The sequence below is a fragment of the Ictalurus punctatus genome, chromosome 22 (genome assembly GCF_001660625.3).
Source record: "Ictalurus punctatus breed USDA103 chromosome 22, Coco_2.0, whole genome shotgun sequence".
NCBI lineage: Eukaryota > Metazoa > Chordata > Actinopteri > Siluriformes > Ictaluridae > Ictalurus > Ictalurus punctatus.
Genome location: NC_030437.2, coordinates 9,554,193 through 9,577,895, shown reverse-complemented (window position 1 = coordinate 9,577,895; position 23,703 = coordinate 9,554,193). Strand labels below are relative to the sequence as shown.

The window sequence follows — 23,703 nt, the reverse complement described above, 5'->3', positions numbered from 1 at the left end:
ATTACTAATTAGAACTGTGTTTTTTTGTAATTTGTCTAAAGGCACTTATTGGATTGACCCAAACCTGGGATGCTCCTCTGACACAATTGAAGTCACCTGCAACTTCACAGGCAGAGGTCAGACTTGCCTGAGGCCGCTCACTACATCCAAGGTAAACGCTCATTACTCTTTTAAATGTAATATTTCTTTTGTATTTTCATATTTAGAAACTTTAAATGAATACTATGGGTTTTTCAAGCTGCTCTCTACCTACTGCATCTGTGTAACTTTGGGATATTTTCCTGTGGAACCCTTTTTTAGTTTAAAACACTTTGAAGACATCCCTTTAATGTCTGTTTTCTTTGGTAGTTTGTAGACACTCCCTATGTGTAGCCTATGGAAAATAACCTTCTTTGCTTTATATACACTATATGAGCTTGCACAGAAAGCTGACCCACTTAGATGTATATTGTATTTTGTCAGAATGCAAACTCAAAGGTTTAAGTCTTAGAAATAATGTTTTGTTATGCTAGATGAAGAATTGTGACTTTAACTAACAACTTTTGTTTCCACTGGGGCTTCATTTCATTTGGCTACTCACTTGGACTCATCTTTACTTTTCATCTTTTCCATTTGCACTCTACAGAATTTCCTTGAGATCTCAAGGGTTTATTTGTCTTAATGAAGGTAGATCTCCTGACAATACACTTCCTATTTTTATAACTTAAAGTTTGTGTTTATTATTATGGGAAAGGATTTTTTGCTTCCTTTAGGAACCACAACAGCAATCCGTCTTTATTGAACCTAGGGAATTGAATCTCTTAAGGGATATGTAGATTAAAACTGTGTACACTGGGTGTAAGCAATTACAATGGATATAAAAATTCTACACAACCTTGTTAAATGGCAGGTTTTTGTGAAATGAAACTAAGATCAATCTTTTCATCAATGTGAAATTATAACATATAAAAATTAGGTGAAAATAATAAGAAAGATTTTAGGGAAAAATAAGAAAAAGAAAACAGCTACAATAACCTGGTTGCACAAGTATGCACACCCTTTTATAATTGGGTGCACATTCACATTCAATCTCATGTTCAAAAGTAATTATCATACAGCTGTCACCTTTATTCTGATTAACCCCAAACAATTACCAGCTTTTTCTGTATGATTTTCTTGACATCTCCTTGGTTTCATCCGATTCCTGAAGCCATGCTCCACAAAGATCTCGCAAAACATGCATGTTATCTCACTTGTTGAAAGGTCAGGAAAAGGGTATAAATTAATTTCCAAAACATTATATATACCACGGAACACCGTGAATGCCATCATTAAGAAGTGGACAAAATGGGCTACCACAGTGACATCACCAAGAACAGGACATCCATCCAAAATTTACAGAAGAACAAAACAAAAACTTACCAGGGAGGCCACCAAGAGATCTACGGCAATATTAAAGGAGCTGCAGGAATATCTGACAAGTACTGACTACTCTCTGTATGTGAAAATAATCTGTGGTATTCTTCACATATCTGGGTTATGGGGTAGGGAGGCTAGATGGAAACCTTTCTCATAAAAAAAAATCCAAGCCCAACTAAATCACCCCAAACCATGTGTCAAAATGTGTTATGAGACCAATTCCAAAAGGTTTAATAATTCCATAATTTCAAAAGGTATGTTTGATGCAAAAAACACATGACCAAAATATTACAATACCCACGGTGCAGCTTTGTGGTGGCAGAATCATGCTTTAGGGCTGCTTTTCTTCAGCCATAACTGGGGCTTTTATCAAGGTAGAGAGAATCATGAATAGCTACAGATACCAGCTGATTTTAGTGCAAAACCTTCAGGTGTCCGTTAGTAAACTGAAGATGAAAACGGAATTTCTCCTTTCAGCACGACCCAAAGCATACATCCCAATCAACAATAGAATGGCTTAAACAAAAGAAGATCAATGTTTTTGAATGATCTAGCCAGAGCCCAGACCTGAATCCAACTAAAAATCTGTGGGGTGATCTGAAGCAGGTTGTACACAGGAGATGCCCTCACAATTTGATGGATCTGGAATGTTTTTGTAAGAAAGGGTGGAAAAATATTGCCAAGTCAACATGTGCCACGCTGATAGACTCTTACCCAAAAAGATTGAGTGGTGTAATAAAAATCAAACTGATGTGATATACTCTAACCCAAATGTTCACATTTCTTCTTACTAACTGAATATACTGTGTGCCCCATAAATCAGGCTTTAATCCATAAATATAACCTCTAGACATTGTGACTAATGCTGTTTATATGTTGTGCTGCAGTTAGAGATGGGTGTAGGAGTGATCCAGATGAACTTCATTCACCTGCTGAGCTCAGAGGCAGTGCAGCTTCTCACCATCCACTGCCTGAACGTGTCTGTGTGGGCAGAAGGGGCATCCAAACCTCCATCCCACAATGCTGTGAGCTTCAAGGCCTGGAATGGAGAGATAATCAAGGCTAGAGGACTCATTCGGCCTGAACTGCTAAAGGATGAATGCTGGGTAAGCTCAGATTGAACAGCATAGAAAAGGTTATATTTGTACTAAATGCTGACAGCACATAGCATACTTTAAAATGCCCAACACATCCTATCTCCATCTCAGTTATTATCAGATTATACCATAGTGCTGTTGAAATCTCAATTCTCATTGGTCAGAAGGTGTTTACCAGCAGCTCAGACAGAATTGCTGGCTATAATTCAAATCACAGATTTCTATGAATGTTTTTGTTCTAATATGTTGTTTCTGAAGTAATAACTTACACAAGAACTTGTGTGGCGAACTCATGGATGTTCCACAACATTACTATTAACAGGTCAAATGTGTGATGTGTTGTTTTTTTTAATAAAGAAAAATATTTAATCAGTGGTATCTGTTGTGGTATAACAGGACTAAAACACTTCAGGAGATGCTGTTATTGGAATCAGGGTGGTTGGTTATATTTTGCTTGTCTTGTCTTGTCATATTTTGCTTAATATTGAGGAAAACTGATACATAAAAACTCATTACATGCTTGGTGATCATGCTGAAAGCAGATGGGTGTGTACAGGCATGAGTGATCTTTTCATATTGTATATTTACCAATTTCATAGTATTCGTATTCATTTTTCCTTTTTATTTCATTATTGGTGGTAACCACCTAAGTGCCATGTTGAATTAATAACTTTACTATTGTTTAGTATTGTTACAGATTAATATTGTTATTGCTGCATATTAACACTTGCTACCACTCCACATTTATTCAGATGACAGACGGACGGTGGCATCAGACCCAGTTCCTTTTCCAGACACAGGAGCCCAACCTGTTGCCTATAGTCGATGTGCTGAACCTCCCAAACAAAAAAGCAGGCTTTAATTATCACCTGGAGGTGGGGCCTGTGTGCTTCATATAGAGGACAGAAGGAAAGAACAGAGAGGAATAGGACTAAAGCTTTGTGCTCTGTGATTTTTGGGCTCTCACTGCTCAGACCTGGACTGCAGACTCAGCGTGAAGGAAAATGAGATCCAGAGCATCTTGAAAGTAAACAAGACTTCTCAAGCTGGAGGCTTAATGGACAAAAAGCTATTTTCTTTAAAGGACTACTTTTTCTCTTCAGCTGTTTCTAAAAGAAGACTTAAAAGAAACTTTGAGCAATCCGTCTCAAGCTGCCAAAAGAGTTAATTTATTCACACATTTGTGCTTTACGCACAAGATTTCCTGTTACAGATGGGTGCCGAATTGTTCAACACATATTTGCATTTACAGTACTTATTTTGTATCTTTTTTTTTTTTTTTTTTTTTTTACACATGAACATATGTATTTATATGTGTATGTATATTTTTTGTAAAGTGCAATGTGAGAAAGATTTTGTTGTATAAAGGGAAATCCTATATTTGGCTGTTCAAGTGAATCAAGGTTTACTGTCACTCATATTGACTTTTTTCAGGTTTGATGCATGTGTGTGTGTGTGTGTGTGTGTCTGTCTGTCTGTCTGTCTGTCTGTAGGTCTTGTTCTAATGATACTTGGTGGATATTGGATTATACAGTCCCATTTGAAAGAATTGGAATGGCAAGGCCAATTTCTTTAGGTTTTTTTGCTATAAACTGAAGACATTGGGGATTGAAATCAAAAGTTGAATATGAATTGATAGATCAGAATTTCAGCTTTCATTTCTTGATATTTACATTTACATTTATTCACTTAGTAGACGCTTTTATCCAAAGCGACTTACAAATGAGAAAAATACAAGCAAAATATTACAAAAGATATTACATCTACATGTGTTAAGCGACTTAGAACATGGCAGCTTTGGTGGCAGACCACCTAATTTATAGGTGAACAAAAGTACTGGAGTAGATAGTTTTAAAGAAAATTCGAGTAAATAACACTTCGTATTTGGTTGCATATCCCTTGCTTGCAATAACTACATCAAGTTGGGTGATCCACTGTTGCATTCTTCTTTTGTGATGCTTTTTCAGGCTTGTACCACAGCTTCTTTCAGTTGTTGTTTGTTTTGGGTGGGGGTTTCTCCCTTCAGGAGGTGAAATGCTGCTCAATTGGGTTAAGGTCTGGTGATTGACTTGGCCAGTCTAAAACCTTCCACTTTTCCCTTAATAAAGTCCTTTGTTGTGTTAGCAGTGTGTTTTGGGTTATTGTCTTGCTGCATGATGAAGTTCCTCCCAATTAGATTGGGATGCGTTTCTCTGTAAATTGGCAGACAGATTGCTTCTCTAATCTTCTGAATTTATTTATTCTACCATCACTGCTACCATAATGAGTTACATCATCAATAAAAATTTGTGAGCCCATTCCACAAGCAGCCATGCAAGCCCAAGCCATGATACTACCTTCACCGTGCTTTACTGATGAGCTTGTTTGTTTTGGATCATGAGCAGATCCTTTATTTCTCCACACTTTGCCCTTTCCATCACATTGGTAGAGGTTAATCTTGGTCCTAGAACTTTTTGTACTGCTGATGAGTGGTTTGCATTTTGTGGTATGGCTTCTATGTTTCTGCTCTCAAAGTCTTCTTCAAATGGTGGATTGTGATACCTTCACCCCTGCACTGTTGAGGTTGTTAGTGATGTCACTGACTGCTGTTTTTGAGTTTTTCATCACAGCTCTCACAATGTTTCTGTCATCAACTGTTGTTTTCCTTGGCCAACCTGTTCCATGTCAGGTTGTTAGTACACCAGTGGTTTCTTTTTTTTCTCAGACCATTCCAAATTGTTGTATTGGCTATGCCCAATGTTTGTGCAATGGCTCTGATTCATTTTTACCCTCTTTTCTCAGCTTTAAAATGGCTTGCTTTTCTTCCATAGTCAGCTCTCTGGTCTTCATGTTGATTTATCCTTTTTAACAACAAATGCAATCTTCACAGGCAAAACCCAGGTCTCAAACCAGGAGTAGACATTCACAGCTGTTAATTGTTTAAACAATCAATCTAACAGGGAAAACTTGTGCAACAAGAAACCCTTGAGAATTGGCCTTGCTATTCCAATACTTTTAGAGGGGACTGTATGTTAAGGTCAGGAATAACTGTGCATGAATATATGCATCAACACATACACATACACTCAACATACACATCAACACATAACTCATGTAACTTATCAGGTTTAGTTAACATTGACGGAGGTGGTTTCAAGCTTGAAAGTATCATTAAATGTCTACCTCCAATCTCACATTTTTATGGTGCTCTAGGAATATCAGCTTTTAACAAATAAAAAACTATATGCGTCTTCTGTGGTTGCCTTTGAAATATAGTTTGTTCTGTCATCCAACAAGTGTCTATAGATGAAGTGCCTTTTTTTTTTTTTACTTTGAAAGGGAATATTTTTGTATGAACAGAAAAAAGAAAAAATAGTGTCCTTTTTATATGCCATCTTGCCTAGAACATTTTTGATGTATGCCTTGTGTACAAATCCTTGAATTCTGCTAAGAGCTTAAGAAGAAAAAAAGAAGTGTTTTATGTTTTCATACTTTATTCAGCGTGAAAGCTGGATCCATCCAGTGTTTTATTACCTGTACTACTAAACATGGTCTACATATGAATCCCCATTGCTATAAAATAATAATCAGAAATGCAATGTCTCCTTTTGGCATGTGATCCATAAGCCCTGTCTGACTGCACACGTGATCATTTGACATTAAAAAAGTGCTCTTAATAAAATGTGTCTGTGCACGAATAAGATACACACTTTTCCATGGATCATTCTAATTGAAATTAAGGGCACTAAGCCGTTTTTCCTACAAGTAGCTCTTAAAGCTGCACCCATGACCCTGATTAGAAATGTATTTTTATTCAATTACATATTTTTTCTTTTCTTATTCCCGCCAATTCTGACCAACTTAGAGATACATGAAATATTTGTGGTGCGAACAGCTTTATTGTGAGCCATGTTATCTCAACATGAGGGGGTGTTCAAGGCATTTTTGTTCTATTGTGTGTACATTTTAGGTTTCTGTGTTTGTGTGCTCCTTTTTACAATAACCCATGTGTGCTATGACTGTATTTTCCCCCCACAAATACCCAAATTATAGCCCTCCATGTCTGTGAATGTTTTCCATTTCTTCCGGTATGTTTTATGGATGGAATACCTCATGTTGCAAACCAAGGAATGTTTTTTTTTTTTTTTTTTTGGTCTCCTGAATTTGTGAACAGAAGGTTGAAGTCATAATCATAATCAAAATCCTCCTCATGTCTGTACCATCCTGAATATTCCTCAGTCATTTCACCCTCTTATTTACCTCTGAATAAACAGCTGGGTGGTCAGTAAACGTCTATTCTATTAGTTAAATTGCATTTCCGTCTACATCCAGACCCTAAAGATGAGCTTTGTAAACTAATGCCACAACTGCTTTATTCCTGCTATTGAGTATCAACTGTTTTAAGCTCATTTCTACTTAGTAGCCAGGAGGGGTTGCTGCTGCATCATGTTAATAATCTGTGCAGTGCACTGACCATTTCCCATTTTTATTTTGTGATAGAATAGATAATAGAACAGAACAGACATTTTCCAAAGAAAAAGGAGAATATAATTCAGTGACTGAACAAAATGTCCAAATACTCACACACTGTTGTGGATTACTTTATTGACGGTGAAACATGGTTTCAGTGGTTTCAGGGATGGATATAAAGCATAAATAATATCAGCTAAACCGCCAGGCAAGTAAAAGCTCCAGTGTGTTCCCCTGTTTTGTGAGACCGTAAACTTACAATAACTGACTAGCCTTAAAAATTGTAGCTATGTAACATAGTAACCTATTACCATCTAGTTAGCTAGTTAAGTGTGTTAATACAAGGTAAGGGAAACAAATGAGTATATGTAGCATGGTAATAGCAACCAATTAAAAATTCCTTGAGCTGTTAACTGATTATTTAATTATGAGCAGCGTGACTCCGGTTGATGAACCTACATGTCTGCTGGGCAACTCTGACTAACAGGCTGGCTAGTGATACAGCCACCCCATTTCACTGCCAGTTTTTTCCAGTAATATTACACTGAGAGTATATTGTGTTCAGTTCTAATACCAGATTACATCTGCTGCATAATAGCTTGTGTAGACCTCTCAGCCACCATACTTTATTATGAGTGAGTACAGTGTGGAGCACCCTGGGGAAGCATTTACCCTCATCAGCAACAAACACAGAGATTGAGTGGCTTTGGGAAGGATGAGAAGGTCACTGCTCTGTTGCAGGTATTGACGGAGCTAATTGAGGACTGACCGGACTGAAGTAAGATTGATTAACAATCTCTGATCTGAGATGTACAGGCATGTCCCTGAACACCGTACTGGGCTTTTATGACTGAATGTGCATAATGAATGGGCTGAAACACCAGCATTGTCATCTTTATAGATTGTCATAAAATTGCACTCATAATCTGGGCATTATAATAGAAATTGCATTTGAACTAAATTCAGAGGCTTCAGTCAAACTCCTTTCTTAGACTTAAAGGTGCTAGAACACCATTTAATATTGTCTTATTACCACAAATAATGTGAAAATAGTTGACACTGTAGTACTCAAGACTAACATGGTGTTTATATATATATATATATATATATATATATATATATATATATATATATATATATATATATATATATATATATATATATATATATACAACATTATGGCTGGCTTTTCCAAATTTAGTTATTTTTTTTGCTGGAAACAAAAAAAAAAAAAGCCATTTTGCTATCTATAACAAGCCAGCTAAAGCTGATACATTAACAACGAAAGCTTACACTGCTTGTAAACTAGCTCCAGTAACAAAGCTAATTTAAATTAAGCTAGCTTGCCCTTATTAAGCAAACTAGCTACTTGTAACCAATGAGAGTGCAAATGTTTTCCAAATAAAAATAGCTCAGCCCAGAGGATAAGAAAGATGGTGGAGGAAGTTATAAAGGCAAAGGGTAGGCAAACAATATTACAGAATATTTATATAATTCAAAAAGAAATAAGTGATTTTTAAGTGAGTTTATTTTCCACTATGAATATCTTTAAAAAAAAAAATAATAATAATAATAATAAATAAATAAATAAATAAATAAATAAAATCATATAAAAAACTAATTTAATTACATGTGCTAATGAGGAACATCTGTGAATCCTAACATACTACATGTTTTATTGGTATTACTTTTCTTGCACTCTCCTGTACATAGCTAAGTTAGCTATCTCAGGTAACAAAGCAAAGGCTGCATTGCTAACCATTTGCTAAGCTAGTAAGGGTTCTAAGGGCTGTTGGGGCTTGTTGGGATGCTGTAACCCTGGTATTGTGAAGTTAAGATCCTGTTTCTTGGTTATTGTTGTTTTGTTTGTAAATGTTCTGCAGCTTTTAGAAATGGGGTTGCTGTGTGTATATATTTTGTATGTAGATTTTATTTGATTAGCTTGTGTGGATGTCCTGTAGATTTTATACAGTTAGCTAGGTGTTGGAAGATTAGCTTGCAAACTAATTTTAATTAATTGTGCAGGTCATCAATTTTTGAGTGGTGCTTCATGTACATGGGCATGGATTTAAGATCTGGTTAATGCTTAAAAAAAATCTTTGCACTTTACCATTAACTGCCAGAGATCTACTTCCACCCAATGCCTCCTCAAATACTGTTAACAGAGAGAGAGAGAGAGAGAGAGAGAGAGAGAGAGAGAGAGAAGACAGTGAAGTTCAAGACCAAGGCATTTATCAGGACATTTATGCACATGACATTCAGCTGAACAAGCAACCATGCAGTCATCACTTTCTAAGCCTGATATAAAATGTGTCCCATCCCACATCACACTGATTTTTGCCACTGCTGCATAGTCTGGCCTCCTGTGTGCCCAGTGTGTGTGTGTGAGAGGACCATCTGTCTGTGGAACGTGAAGGGAATGAGCAGAGCCTTGTGCCATAGTAAAGAGAAGAGGTCTCTGCGCTTTACTGAAGCTCATATTTCTACTATACAATATGAGATGCCCATTAATGTGTCCTCTTTCAAAGTTCCCCATAAAGCCTTTAAATTACACCGTGTTTGTATGTGCTGTTTTAATGTAGACTTGTGTATTCAAATCTTGTTACACTGATTGGAAATCCAGGGACATTTTTAGAAAATGCATCGCGAACGGATATTCCAGCAGGAGGGACCACCAGGACACTACAGGAAATTCAGTCCGGGCCAGTTCAGCTCTCATCATGGCTGTGTTCCAGTTTAGAGGAATGCTTTTTCCTTTTGCCTTGACTTCTGCAAAAAAGAGCTCCTGGCAGTCTGAAGTACCATATTCTCATGCTTAAATAGCAATAGTGCCGATTTTGCTCTAGTATTGTCACTAGTATAGTCTAGTCTAGGGTCTGTACCCCTGCTTATTCATGTAATTATTCAGTCAGCCAATCATGTGGCAGCAGTACACTGATTAATATATTGCACATTCAGGTCAAGAGCTTCAGTTAATGTTCACATCAAACATCATGAGCAATGAGGAAAAAATGTGATATCAGTGACTTTGACTGTGGCATGGTTGTTAATGCTAGACTGGTTTAATTATTTCAGAAATTGCTGATCTCCAGGTATTTTAACACACAGTTAACTGTTAATGCACTCGTTAAAGAGTACATAGAGTGGTACAAAAAAGAACAAAAACTTCCAGAGAGTGGTAGTTCTGCAGACAAAATCATCTTGTTGATTAGCACAGGCTAATTGAAACTGGACTGTTAAAGATTGGAAAAAGTCTTCAACTGTCCAGTCCAAGTGAAATAATCCTAAAGAAATTGAATGTCTGACATACTCTTTTAAAAGCACAGAGGATGTCAAGGGGGCACACACATTATGCCGTTTGCTGTCAGTCATTTATTTAATTACATGATCAGTCACTCAACACCTGTGTTTAAATTGCTAACTTCAAAACTTCCCAATTATATTTTACTTAAACCTCAAGTGTGGCACAGCATGAGTTAGGGGACCTGTCAAAATCTTGACACTGCCTTGAATTGTATTTGCAGAATGCTCACCTTACATAATCTTACAGTACATCTCCTCACCCACTCTAGTCTGCCTAAAAATATAAGACCCCACACACCTGACTCATAAATTACTCACAACCCCCTACCCTGCTTCTTTTCAGTGCATCGAAAAGATGCTTCCACATCCAAAACCAATGTGCAGTAATAGACTACAATACAATAGACTATGTCAAGGTTTAATTAGGACAAATGCCAAAATCATTGTTGATAACACTGATAATGATAATTTAATGATGTTATACAGTTATTACGTGAATACAGTAGGTACATTAACACATCCACAAACTCACACACCACATTTCAATCACATTTCAATCGTCATAGAAATATTTGTGCAGTCTTTATTACAAAACACTGTATGTATATGTAACTATCTGCATTTACGTGCATACCGTTAGTTTATAACATGGTGTTGGATTAAGTATGTGCCATGTTGTGGATGAAGGAACTAAATTACACTGCACTCCATTTGATACATTTTGTCCTAGTATAAATACAATATTATTCATTTCAAATACAAATATACCATAAATTTTGGACTTACAGCATTATGGAATATTGTCTGTAGCCTATCAGCAGTGCATCTAATTCATTATTGCTAATAGCACTGATAAAATATTGCTTACTGTGAAAAATATGTATTCACAAAGACCATATAAACGCAGCATAAATGCAAACCATTTTTTTCATTTATGTCTTGAGTTTCCTTGAGTTTAACAGAGGATACTACTGATCCATGCTAAAACAAGGAAAGTTTCCTCAGTACCAGAAAATGACCCTGTGTTAAGTAATAATGATGGTGAGTCTGGTCAGGCCACACACAGCTACAGGCCACTTCAGACAGAACATTAAATGTAAAAATCAGGGCAGAAATCCTGTGCTCCCAGGTGAAGAAAAACAGGAGTGATGGTCTGCGGAGGGCAAACAGGACCGTCAAAATACAAAGCACCTGTAGAGGGGAGAGAGAGAGCAAGAGAGAGCACTAACAGCTACACATGTGATTTGGTTTTATATGTATGTACACACACACACACACACACACAGAGGATATGAACACTCTCACATTGCCTCAAATGAATCAGGACATCAAATTAGAAAATACCTTGTATTAATTTTATAATTTTTTTCTAATGAGGTGCAATTTCTCCACAGAAATATAAGGAATTAACAATCATCAAAAAAGGGAAAGTTTAAACCCTTACAATTACACTTTTTAAAAATATCAGATTTAGAAGTAGGGTTGAAAGGAGCGGAAGGGAGGAGGAAAGATATGACATGGAGGGTGCATGGGTCGAACATGGAACATGCAGGGTACAAATCTACCCCCTACAAAAAAAGAAGAAAATAAAAAATACATAGATTATTACAATGAAAACGTGATAAATGACTATGAATGGGGATGAGTGAGACTTAATAATAACTGATCAGAGGAAACTACTGTTGAATATTTTAGGAGGGAAATCTAAATCCTAAATCGATTTCATCTCCACATATCCGAGCTCAACTCAAATTTGAATAGTTCTAATGTTTTGTTAGCTGTACACAGAGGGTTCAATTACACCAAAACTCCTGAGGGTCCCACTACTGGCCAGTGTGCGACCAAGTGGTGACGCAACACCATAACTCTTATTTCTGTGTGTTTTAATATGCTGTATTGCAATTCACAAGTAATTTTTTTTTTTTTTAAAAAGCAAGCGCATGGTAGTGCAAGATTATAACAGCAAGGCAAACGTGTTTGTGTCGAATTTCCCTAAGAAGAAATCTGCACCAGATCTGGTCACAATCGAGTGTCAGAAAATCAAGGTGATACAGACCTACTAACTATGAAGGTGTTCACCTGAGTGAAAAGCTGGGGTAAACGTGAATGTGGACAGCTTGTACAAAAAAGGACTCTACTTTCTGAGGAGGTCCTTTGGAGTGTGAGGTCAGCCGCTACAAACATTCTACCTATGCTGCTGAGTGCTGGAGCGGCATCACTACCAAGGACACAAACAGGGTCAACAAAATTAAAAGAGAGCTGGATCAGTCATGGGTTCCAGACTGGACACAGTGGAGATGGTAGTGGAGAGGTTTGCTTTACCGAGCGGGAGGTTACTCCTGCCTCAGGGCAGAAAGGAGCACTTTCACAGGTCCTTTCTCCTTGCAACCATCAGACTGTATAGCTCCAAACATAACTTCTCTACCTGAGAAAGCACGTTGATTTTTCTGCACTACCTCTTGTAGGATAGACATTATATTTTAAAAATTTATAGGAGCATTTTGTCTGCCAATTTACAGAGAAATATATCCAAGTTAATCAGGAGGAACATTATCAAGCAGCAAGACAATAATCTCAAACACACTGCCAACTCAACAAAGGACTTCAACAGGCTGGGGAAAGTGGAAGGTTTTAGACTGGCCAGACCTTAACCCAGCATCTCCCTCACCTGGAGGGAGAAAACCCACAAAACAAACAACTGAAAGAGACTGTGGTAAAAGCCTTCACAAAAGAAGAAACCAACAATTTGGTGATGTCAATGAGTTGCAGGCTTGATGCAGTTATTACAAGCAACTGATATGCAACCAAATATCAAGTGTAATTTACTTTAACTTTTACTTATCTGTTCCTATACTTTTGCTTGCCTAAAAATTGGGTGGTCTGATACAAACTATTCTATGTTTTACGTTGTTTAACATGTCTAGATGTAAATACCAGGAAATAAAAGCTGAAAAAAGCCTAAACTTTCGTTTCATATCCATCTTTTGATCTCCAACCCAAATGTCTTTGGTGTATAACACAAACAAATGAATTGGCCTTGCCGTTCCAATAGTTTCCAGTAGTTCCAAAAGTTATATTCTGACCCATTTTGCATATAATCTATACTCTGTTTAATTATTTAATACAGTTTTGTATACTGAATAGTTTAAATAACCTGCATACAAGTATATCTTGTTATATTCTGTCTTATTTTGCACATTATATGCTTCAGTATTGTACATTTGTGTATTTTGGCTTATTTTATGTTAATACTCTCCTTCTGCTATATTGTCGTTTCTCTGCTGCTGTAACACTGGAATTTCCCACCTGGGATTAATAAAGTGTTATTTTATCTGATTACACAACAATAATACAATAGTCGGGGTCATAATTTCATAAATATGTCTAGTAAGGCCTATTGCACTGTTTATTCTATTCTAGTAATCAAACTGTATCATTTAATGACCAAATACAGAGACTGTGCTAAAATGGCATAGAATGAATTGATAAATGAGGGAGATTAGAGCTGCATATCCTTCAGCCTATATTAACTACAGGCATGAACACACTTATTGTGAGAAGAGCGAGAATCCAATTGATTAGTACAGAGAGTGCAAATAAAAATGAAATAAATAAAATGAAAAAAGTCTGTGAAAAATTATTTGAACACACTATAAACTATGGAACATTTCATACCTACAAAAGATACTCCAATAATATACTTAGGAACTATGTGACGAATTTTTTGATGACAAAAAAGTGGTGTACACAAATGGAAAGACAAAAACAGGAAAAAAAATAGTAATGCTCTATGGACTTATCAGACAAGAGACCTACCGTGTGGTGGAGGCACCACTGGACCATAACCATACGGGGTAAAGCCTGCAAATAAATGCACACACACACACAGACACACACACACACACACAGACACACAGACACACACACACACACACACACACACACACACACACACACAATACAACATGTGTCTGTGATGGTCTAGAAAAACTATAATGACTTGCATTACATAAGTGAAAAGATTGTGAAAATATATACCTGGTGTAAAATACGCAGGGGCTGGAGGAAAAATAGGAAGTAGTGGCCTGGGTATTGTAACATTCCTCTTTGCTCTGGGAAGTCCATTTACAGCTGATGGACTCACCTAAAAGAGCATGAAAAAGAACACATAATGCTGCAACATAATATCAGTAAACTCTACAAGGTTTGGAGATGTATATGCCTGAACTTACTTTTGTATATGGCTTCTTCCTCTTATTGTTGTTTGCATTGTGTGCTGAAAACAGCCTTTCTATTGCTGCCAAGGCTGCGTTTGCCTTTGCTACCCTTTTATTAGGCCCACATCCTCTGAACCTCAGTCCATCCACTTCCACCTGATATATAGCAGTAAAATAGAAGCTGTATAAATAAAACAGAAGCCCAGCACTTCAGAGTATTTTATATATACATATATATATAGTGCCGTGCACTAATACTTGCACCCTTGTTAAATAGGCTGTGAAAAATTGTCTTTATTGTTTAACCTTTTGTTTAAAAAAAAAAAAAAAAAAAAAAAATCACAAAAATACTCTGCTCTCTGGAGATCAAACAATTGCAAACAAAACACAGGTTTATAAAAAAAAAAAATAATAATAATCTTGGTTAAATATAGGTGTGCAACAATTATTGGCACCCTTCCCTTTGCCAAGAGTCTTCTCCTATAATGCCTGATGAGGTTGGAGAATACAAGGGATACAATGGCAAGGGATCGGAGATCATTCCTCCATACAGAATCTCTCCAGATCCTTCCAATTTCAAGGTCCACGCTGGTGGACTCTCCTCTTCAGTTCACCCCACAGGTTTTCTATGGGTTTCAGGTCAGGGGACTGGGATGGTCATGGCAGGACCTTGATTTTGTGCTCAGTAAACCATTTTTGTGTTGATTTTGATGTATGTTTTGGATCATTGTCCTGCTGGAAGATCCAACCACGGCCCATTTTAAGCTTTCTGGCAGAGGCGGTCAGGTTTTTATTTAATATCTGTTGATATTTGATAGACTTCATGATGCCATGTATCCTAACAAAATGTCCAGGTCCTCTGGCAGAAAAACAGCCCCAAAACATAGAAGATCCACCTCCACATTTAACCGTGGGCATGAGGTACTTTTCCATATGGCTACCTCTCTATGCGCGCCAAAACCACCTCAGGTGTTTATTGCCAAAAAGCTCTATTCTGGTTTCATCTGACCACAGAACCAGATCCCATTTGAAGTTCCAGTAGTGTCTGGCAAACTGAAGACATTTGAGTTTGTTTTTGGATGAGAGTAGTGGCTTGTGCTGATGTAGGTGACTTCAGATTGTAGTTTTGGAGACTTTCTGACCCCAAGATGCAACTAACTTCTGCAATTCTCCAGCTGTGATCCTTGGAGATTTTTAGGCCACTCAGACCATCCTCCTCACAGTGTGTTGAGACAATAGAGACACACGTCCAATTCAGGTTGATTCATAACATTTCCAGTTGACTGGAACTTCCTAATTATTACCCTGATGGTGGAAATGGGCATTTTCAATGCTTGTCCTATTTTCTTATAGCCACTTCACATTTTTTGAAGCTCGACAACCTTTTGCCAAACATCACATCTATACTCTTTGGTCTTACACGTTATTATGAAAGACTAAGGGAATTTGGCCTATGTGTTACCTCATATTTATACCCCTGTGAAACAGGAAGTCATGCTTGAAGAATTTCCATTTCCTGTACCTGTTTTTCAGTCACCCAAGTGGACTAAAAAAAATGTAAATATCAGTGGGAATATACTTCAAATATATTTTTCTCATATGAATTCATAGGGGCGCCAGTAATTGTTGCATACCTATATTTAACAATGATTTTTTTTTTTTGATAAACCTGTGTTTGCAGTTGTTTGATATCCATGAGAGCAGAGTATTTTTGTGATTTTTTTTTTAACAAAAGATCAAAAGGTTAAACAATAAAGACAATTTTTCACAGCCTTCTTTGGTCATATTTACCAAGGGTGCCAATATCAGTGGAGGGAACTGTGCGTACACACACACACACACACACACACACACACACACACACACACACACATATATATATATATATATATATATATATATACACACATATATATATAAAACACCTAAAAAGCTGGACAGGCCAAGACACATCCCTTTGAGACCTCTATGACCTCTTTACATGAGTAAACTGAATCCCATGTAGACCAATTACAAGCTGTGTATGTGTCTTATAGTGGAAAGTCAGAGCAACAGGAGTTGTGTTTCACCCACTGGCTTCATCAGGTTTAGTGAATAGTTCGTCCTAGTTTTGTGGATTATAAGGATTTAATCGTCTCTACATGATTTTACACTGACACAATATCCAGTGATGTTTATGCTGATTATATTACCAGACCTAACAACCTTTACAGATTTTGTGTAGGGGCTCCACAATTTAACATCGGAGTATGCTATTATGAGCCGTCACTCAAAAATATACCAAAAAGCACCATATCTTAAATGTTTTGTGCAAGTGTTTTGAACTCTCTGATATTAATTGACATCGCTTAGAATCCCTGAACCTGTCCCCCATCTCACATTGTCTTGACTGGACACGTCAATGGACGTCAATATACAGTGTGTTTGACTTAGCTAACATTAGACAAGTATATAGTTAATATTAGTTAACTGTGTATATTTATTACGGATGTCACAGAATAATTGATGGAGAAAAAAAGATGACAATTTTGACCTAAAATGCAGATTACAGGGAAAATGTTATGTTTTTTTGTTTGTTTCTTTTTACTGTTTATTGCAAATTACTGCAGAATAATGTAAAAATCCTCTATCCAGGTGGGTTTTCACAGTTGCCACTGTCAGCAAGCAGTTCCATGCTCCAAAGCTGTTAATATTATATATATTATAATATTAAAAACTTTGCAAAAAACCTACTTCACCCCCTCAGATAAGTGTTGAAATGTTTTCAAACTGAGACATGATTTTCAAAAGGACATAGCAAAATCTATCTGCATTATTATAGATTTTTTTTTTGTTTGTTTATTTCATGCATGGTGAATATATTCCATTTGAATTTTTGGCATTAACATAGGTGATGCATAGGAAAAAACGTAGTCATGTAAAGTCACGAAGCATCCAAGTCATACAGCTGTCACACAACATGCTAGAGACAGATTTTAGTGTAATAGACATGGGCAAAAAAACCTTTTATTTTGATCTACAAATATAATATTAGAAGCTTTCCCTAAAATCTTATGTGTTTCATTGCACTTGCAATGAAATGTACTTATGGATACATTTTGTAGAAAAGTATAAGTGAATATTGCTGCCACCTCGATAATGAAGCGCTGTTGTTGGTTCTCTCCATTTTCAGTGATGAGGTTATATGATAGGCCTCTCCTTTTCTCATTTAGCTCCATTACTGGGTTTTTGCCCCTGGCTGTGAGAACAGGGCCCTGAACTTTAACCTAAAAACCATAACAAACATTATAACACTCATGATATTCTATAAAGAACTAACACCACTGTCTCAGTATGTGTGAGCTCTGTTCACAAAGGACATTACAATGTCATGAGATAAGGAAATTTATATGAGTATTTTCGACTGAGTTATACAGGACATTATTGTCACACGTGACAGCAGTGATTTGGACACGATCATTCCAAGCTGATTAAATCGATCCAATTGTGCTACCTAATGGGAAGTAAATTGTAAGTACACATAATTGTTCATATTAACAGAATCGCTTTTTACCTTGGTTGATGAAGAGCCATGTATGGATTTGTTGCTGGAGCTTTTGGACAGAGTTTCCACTTTTCCCTTACAATCTGATTTGCCATTAGATGTTAATAAGCCTGCACCAATACCTGAGACTAAACAGCATTGCACAACCGTTAAGGAATCTTATATGGACAACTTAACCCATGCGTTTTAAAAGATTCAGAAAATAAAGCAAGAACAAAATGCTAATATGCTTACGGATCTTCTTGCTTTTAGGTTCGTCGGCAGTTTCATCTTCATGGAGTCTTTTCAGAGACGTCCCTGCTGAACAGTGACTCCAATTTCAAACACGTCTACAAGGAATGTGTGAAAGATCGTATTATACTAAATCACGTCAAAACACCAACCTTCTCCGTCTGGTAATTTTGGTTCCGCTGCAGGTTTAGCTGTAGGAAGAGGATCCACCTCTAGGAACCTGTGAATCTGTCCAAAAGCTAGAAGCCTTAGCGCATGCTGAGAAAAATGTACAGAACATGACTTTATTTTTTGGTTCAAACAGTTCATTCAATTTTCCCACATGACATCTTTGTCCCAATGAGGGAGTTTTTAACCTGTGCAGTATAGGTAAGAAGTTCAGCCTGATCGTTCATCACAGCCGACAAAGTGTCTACCTCTTCTTTTTCACACGGGTCATGTAGTCCAGGTCCACCTGAAGGGAGAAGAAACTGAAATATGTAGTTATGATTCCTATTCACATCCATATCCATGTACTAACCTCTGATAATGACCAGCTAGCAACTTCAGGGAACTTACCTGGCAAGAAGATGCCTGAGGAGATACATTCCAAGACCCGTCTCAGAGTTTCACTCGGTCCGAGTGGCCTGTAACTCGTAGCAAAGGCCTTTTCACAGATCAGCTCAACTGGCTGGATAGACACAATATGTAGAGTTAATCATAAAAAAAAACCCCAATATAATTATTTTAAAAGAAGACAAACTATGCAGATCCTAATACTGAACTCTGAGATTTCTCACAACAGCAACAGAAGACAAATGCCTTGCATATTGTCATTGAAATCTAATTACATTTTTATACATTTTATACTCACCCATCCTTTAAGAGGTGCCCAGACTGGCCTTGTATTGCATATATCCCTGAGGATCCGCAGAACTATGAGACAGGATCTCTTCCCACTCAATCTGACCTGAGGAAGTCAGACCACAGCTTAATAAAAAAGTATTTTAAAAAAGATGTACAAATATGGGACAAAAGCAAAAAATGTCATGCAATTCAGAAGCATAAAGCAAGGAGGAAAGGTGAGTGCCGCAATAAAGGTAAAGAGTGTTTCAGTCAGTTTGGGTCATTCAGAGGTGGAATGAAAGTTGTCTGATTTTGGGAGCCTGAAAGGACAGTGTTGGATTTTTAATATCAAATTGTTCCAAGCTGTGAATTGATTCTTGTATTTATCCATGTCAAAAGGCTACAACAACCAAATAGTGCAAACTGATGGCCAACCTGGAACCATTTGGCATGGCGCAGAGAGGCCAGAGCAAGCAGGCATCTCTGCTGGTCCAGCAGATCAGACGGATCTGTCACTTTTGTGTTTTCCACTGGTGAGAAGAACAGAACAGGACACACAACAGATTCGCCATGAGCTTTTCTGTCAGGATGCACTGGCAGAAAAGTGCAATACTACAGTTAGGATCCCACTGATCTGACTGAGTTAAAACATGGTGGAGAGTAGTTATTTCATGCAACAACAAAAAAAAGTCAGATTTTTGTCATTTTTTGCCAACTCAAGATGCAGATCAGAGGCTTGTGCAGTGAGCAGACCAAATGTGTTCAAATAAGCAAGAACTAAAAATACTAGCATGAGCTCTGAACCAGAAGCCAGGAAGCTGAACCCCACAATCACCATGAAGTTTGTTATATAGCCACATTTCTGTTGAGGTGTGCGTAGGTACAGCAATTTGATTCTACTCATTTGTGCTTCAGCAATTTATCTACATGCTGGTATTTTTTGTCACATTTGGTCATGTTTATGTCATCCCAGGAAATGTCCTGAGAGAACAAATATTCTAACAAGCCCAACTGTGAGAGCTCATTAATATAAGCTGTAAGATTAGCAACAATACAATGCTAGTTCACATCACTAGTGCCCTTAGGAAATAAAAAGGATCGTGCCATATTCCCAAAAAGATAAGCGAGAAGAGGGAAAAATCAATGAAGTAAATGCTTCTGAAAAATTTGTTAAGAGTCAATTCCATGGTGTGATATGAGGGTGAGAGGAGGGGAAAAAAGGAGGAAAGAAGGGAGCCCGGATCCCAGGGCTCCCCGACAATAACACACCAGCTGCTGCGTCAAAAGAAACAAGAATCCGGTAGCACCAGGCACGATGCCAAGACAACTCGAATGTCAAGTTGACTCATCAAGAAGCTATATCAGCCTCCCTTGCTGAATCAATACATAAAACTACATAACAATTTGATCAGCGAATGATGGTTACTGTGGGCTGTACAGTATCTGATCCTTTTTATCAAGGTTGCTTAAGTTATGTGGTCGGAGTGGCTGTTACCTTGGTTTTTCTCCAGCTCCTGGCTTTTCATCTGCATTGACGTAAGGATGACCCTCAGAGGCAGATCAGGTCTGCTGCTTTTGAACACTAGAATAGCTGCTTCTGGAATGCAGGGCTGCACTGTGTGCTCATCCTCAGACAGTTTCTGCAAAGGAGGAGAGGACAGAAAAGACACAGCTACATACCTTATAGCCCATAAAATGTTACAAAGTTAGCTCCTTTAGCAACACATTTGTTTATACGGTATAAGTGTACTTATGGTAGGAAGTTAATACAAGTAATCAAGTTAGCTGATGGTATAGTCTAAAATGAGGTAGTAAACCTAAGACGCAAAATGGTTATGTCGTTTAATCAAAGCCCAGTATAAATGGGCTGTTTTGCAATTAGACTCATTTTCTGCAGCTTAACTACGTCCACTGGAGAGTAGCCGATGGCTAATTACATTCCTGAAGTAAGTTGCTTCACTGAAGCATTTCAGGCAGGTTGGTTATTTTGAGAAGAGCAATACACCAGCAGCAGTTTCAGTCCAGTTCTAAAGGAAACAATTGCTTGCAGAGGTCTCAGGGGGAATGCTCGAAATAAAACTAACAAACCTTCATCTGCAGTGGCAAGTTGGTGCAGATCGTGAGAAGCAGATCTTTAGTAGGCTTTTCTCGGCAGAGCAAGACCAGCTCTAGGTCCATCAGACCCTTGATGAGGAGGCCTTTAGCCACAGATCCAACACGCATGACGCCAGCCAGAGGCCCACCACACCTAAACAAAAATGACTGGTAGATTAGAAGATTCTGAAACAACCTCAGTTGGAAAATGCTACAAAGAAACATGGGAAATAATTCATACATACATACATACATGCATACATATACACACATATATATACATATATATACATATACACATATATATACATACATATATATACATATACACATATATATACATATATATACATATACACATATATACACATATATATACATATACACATATATACACACATACATATATATATATATATATATATATATATACATAAGAAGGAACTAACTTTGAGTTGGGTTCTGCAGGTTCAGCAGATATAGGAGCACTATCCTTGGTGGAATCAATTAGCCATTCGGAGACGTACTTTAGTCCTCTCTCCACCGCTGACACCAGAGACTGGACAGCCTCCAGCTCTTCAGCTGATGGGTACACGGCTGCGTGTTTGGCCATCACATAACGATCATTGTTAGCCAACGATTCAGGAGAGCACTAGACAACACGCACAACGTGACAGTGTGACATTAGGATAAATGAACAGCATTACCAATAAATGCGAGCACATGCTCACACACAACCAACAAAAAGGATCAGTGTAACTTACATCAGCGCTCTCCACCATCATGGATTAAGCAATGTTGATCAGCGTGTTCCAAGACAAGCCAAAGTCTTCATTTATCAACCGTTCACATCAACGTCAAACCTCCCTTGTGTGTTTCTGATCCAGCTGGAGAATTTCAAGGCCAATCTGAGAATAATGAGCAAATCTGTATATGCAGGTCAATATTGTTAGGAAAGAAAATGGCATAGGAGTGTTAAGCAAGATCTAATTCATAGTTACTACCCTGCTGTTAAATCCAGTTCAGTCTGTCCAGTCTTTGAAACGGTAGACCATCTTTGCCAGATGGTAAGTGCTGGTACAAAGAAAACAGTTACTGCTAAATTACTGCTACTGATGCGACATTGTTGACATAGCAGTAACTAGCTATGAGAAGGCAGTCTCGGAAGGTGTTGCCTTTTGGGCATATACCATGTTTTATGATAACGATCAGGCACTTGAGGGGAAAAAAGCTGCCACTAGTCTGTTTTAGCTAAGATGTAGACAGTAGAAAAGTTTACACACACACTTTCATATTAATTGCTCTACATCTTTTTCATAGAATTGATTGCATTCATTTTTTCAATGAAAACAGTACATTTTAACATAAATACAATATACAAAATAATCTCAGTCATCATTGAGATATTTCAAACAGACAATTTACTCAAGGTAAAATCTTGTTCTTTAATACGAACCTAGTATTATGGTTGAATTATTAATTGTATTATCATCACTTATGTAGTACACATTCATTTTTTTTTTTCAATGTTTGACCTCACTAGAATTTTAATCCAGGTTATGACCACAATCGCAGTTATTATTTCTAAGAACATAAACAACAGAAAAGCAAACAGACATTCTTAATCATCATTTACTGATCAAAAGAAGTTGGAAAATAAGCAAAGACTTGACCAGCTAGGGATGTGTTTTGGCAGCTAGTCAGACCAAACTGGATATTATGAAGAGGGGTATTCTTGAAAGCTATAAATTAAAACATAAACATTTAGTAGGCTATTAACCTGAAGCAAGGTGAGTTCAAATTATAGTGTCATGAGGAAGCTTGTGTGCTTCCATACCATTCTCTCATTTCCTGGACCATTTTGTTTTCATAGTCATATAGGTCAACAACAAAAAAAAAGTTTAGGTTTAGGTCACATCCTGATGGTTTTGGAAGCTTTTCATTTGGTCCCAGCAGCTCTTCCATATCTAGCTAAATGAACACCCTAGCTTGGATGCAAGAACAAAAACATAAGCACGAAGCTGGCGATTGAGTCAATGTGTAGCCTACATTTGAATCCCGACCAAGTTGAACCGCAAACAGTAGCGTTTAGCAGTGCGTTGATGAAATGCTGCAGCGTTGACTCACAGCCATCACCAGGAGTTGACAACTCGACTTAGAAACCGCGAGCAAACTACAGCAGTACAACAGTGTGAGGTGCATTTCCTCCTGATCTGTAGCTCTGAGAGACGCTTACCTGCTAGAAACAAACGTGCACGCGACACAATGCCTTGTCTTTGTGTGCGGAACTTGCTGTCGGCGTGGATCATGTAATAAAGATCCTCGGATACGTGCTGATGATGGCAGGCTGGTGCAGTAGGCTCTGCGTGTGTGTGTGTGTGTGTGTGTGTAGATGAGATGATGAGCTATACAGTATGTGCGCGCGGGTGGGCGACGATACCGCAGCCGCAGCGCGTGCGTTCACGCAGCAGCACAAGTTTCACGTGTCGCAGCTTGGTGTAATACGAGTCCATCTACTGCAAATAAATGACTCAAGTTTGGTGAT

At 37.6% G+C, this 23,703-nt stretch overlaps 2 protein-coding genes across 8 annotated transcripts in view; one reads left to right on the top strand and one right to left on the bottom strand.

Annotated features, from left to right (window-relative positions):
• The window catches only part of col27a1b (collagen, type XXVII, alpha 1b), a 73,085-nt gene extending 66,321 nt beyond the window's left edge, over nt 1-6,764 (top strand). For both annotated transcript variants that reach the window (XM_017452503.3, XM_053674527.1), the window contains exons 59-61: nt 42-151; nt 2,286-2,504; nt 3,248-6,764. In XM_017452503.3, coding sequence (XP_017307992.1) covers nt 42-151; nt 2,286-2,504; nt 3,248-3,394 — 476 coding nt within the window. In that variant the 3' untranslated portion in view covers nt 3,395-6,764. The remainder of the gene's footprint in view (nt 1-41; nt 152-2,285; nt 2,505-3,247) is intronic.
• Nucleotides 6,765-10,664: 3,900 nt separating this feature from the next.
• LOC108256015 (spermatid perinuclear RNA-binding protein) lies at nt 10,665-23,647 on the bottom strand. 6 transcript variants are annotated; one of them, XM_053674350.1, is made up of 18 exons: nt 23,395-23,645; nt 22,163-22,232; nt 21,923-22,085; nt 21,608-21,810; nt 21,153-21,312; nt 20,560-20,704; nt 19,500-19,594; nt 19,093-19,188; nt 18,798-18,909; nt 18,596-18,693; nt 18,392-18,497; nt 18,243-18,305; nt 18,018-18,136; nt 17,596-17,730; nt 14,480-14,620; nt 14,286-14,391; nt 14,064-14,108; nt 10,665-11,438 (listed from the first exon to the last, which is right to left on the bottom strand). In XM_053674350.1, exons 3-18 carry the CDS (start codon nt 21,941-21,943, stop codon nt 11,338-11,340), a joined length of 1,746 nt encoding a protein of 581 aa, XP_053530325.1. In that variant the 5' UTR covers nt 21,944-22,085; nt 22,163-22,232; nt 23,395-23,645; the 3' UTR covers nt 10,665-11,337. The 6 variants fall into 6 exon arrangements, with proteins under 6 accessions (XP_053530325.1, XP_017307960.1, XP_017307962.1 ...); XM_017452471.3 differs by having other exon boundaries at nt 18,243-18,308; nt 23,395-23,644; XM_017452473.3 differs by having other exon boundaries at nt 18,243-18,308; nt 21,923-22,066; nt 23,395-23,644.
• Between the last annotated feature and the right edge of the window lie 56 nt (nt 23,648-23,703).

Excerpts from the sequence above, each read along its gene's own strand:
- LOC108256015 (XM_017452471.3), bottom strand. The coding sequence starts at position 21,943 with ATGATGGTGGAGAGCGCTGAT. Across the intron at positions 20,705-21,152 it reads ACTTGCCACTGCAGATGAAG|AAACTGTCTGAGGATGAGCA; the intron begins GTTTGTTAGTTT and ends CCTCCTTTGCAG. Across the intron at positions 18,137-18,242 it reads ACCTAAAAGCAAGAAGATCC|TCTCAGGTATTGGTGCAGGC; the intron begins GTAAGCATATTA and ends AATGCTGTTTAG.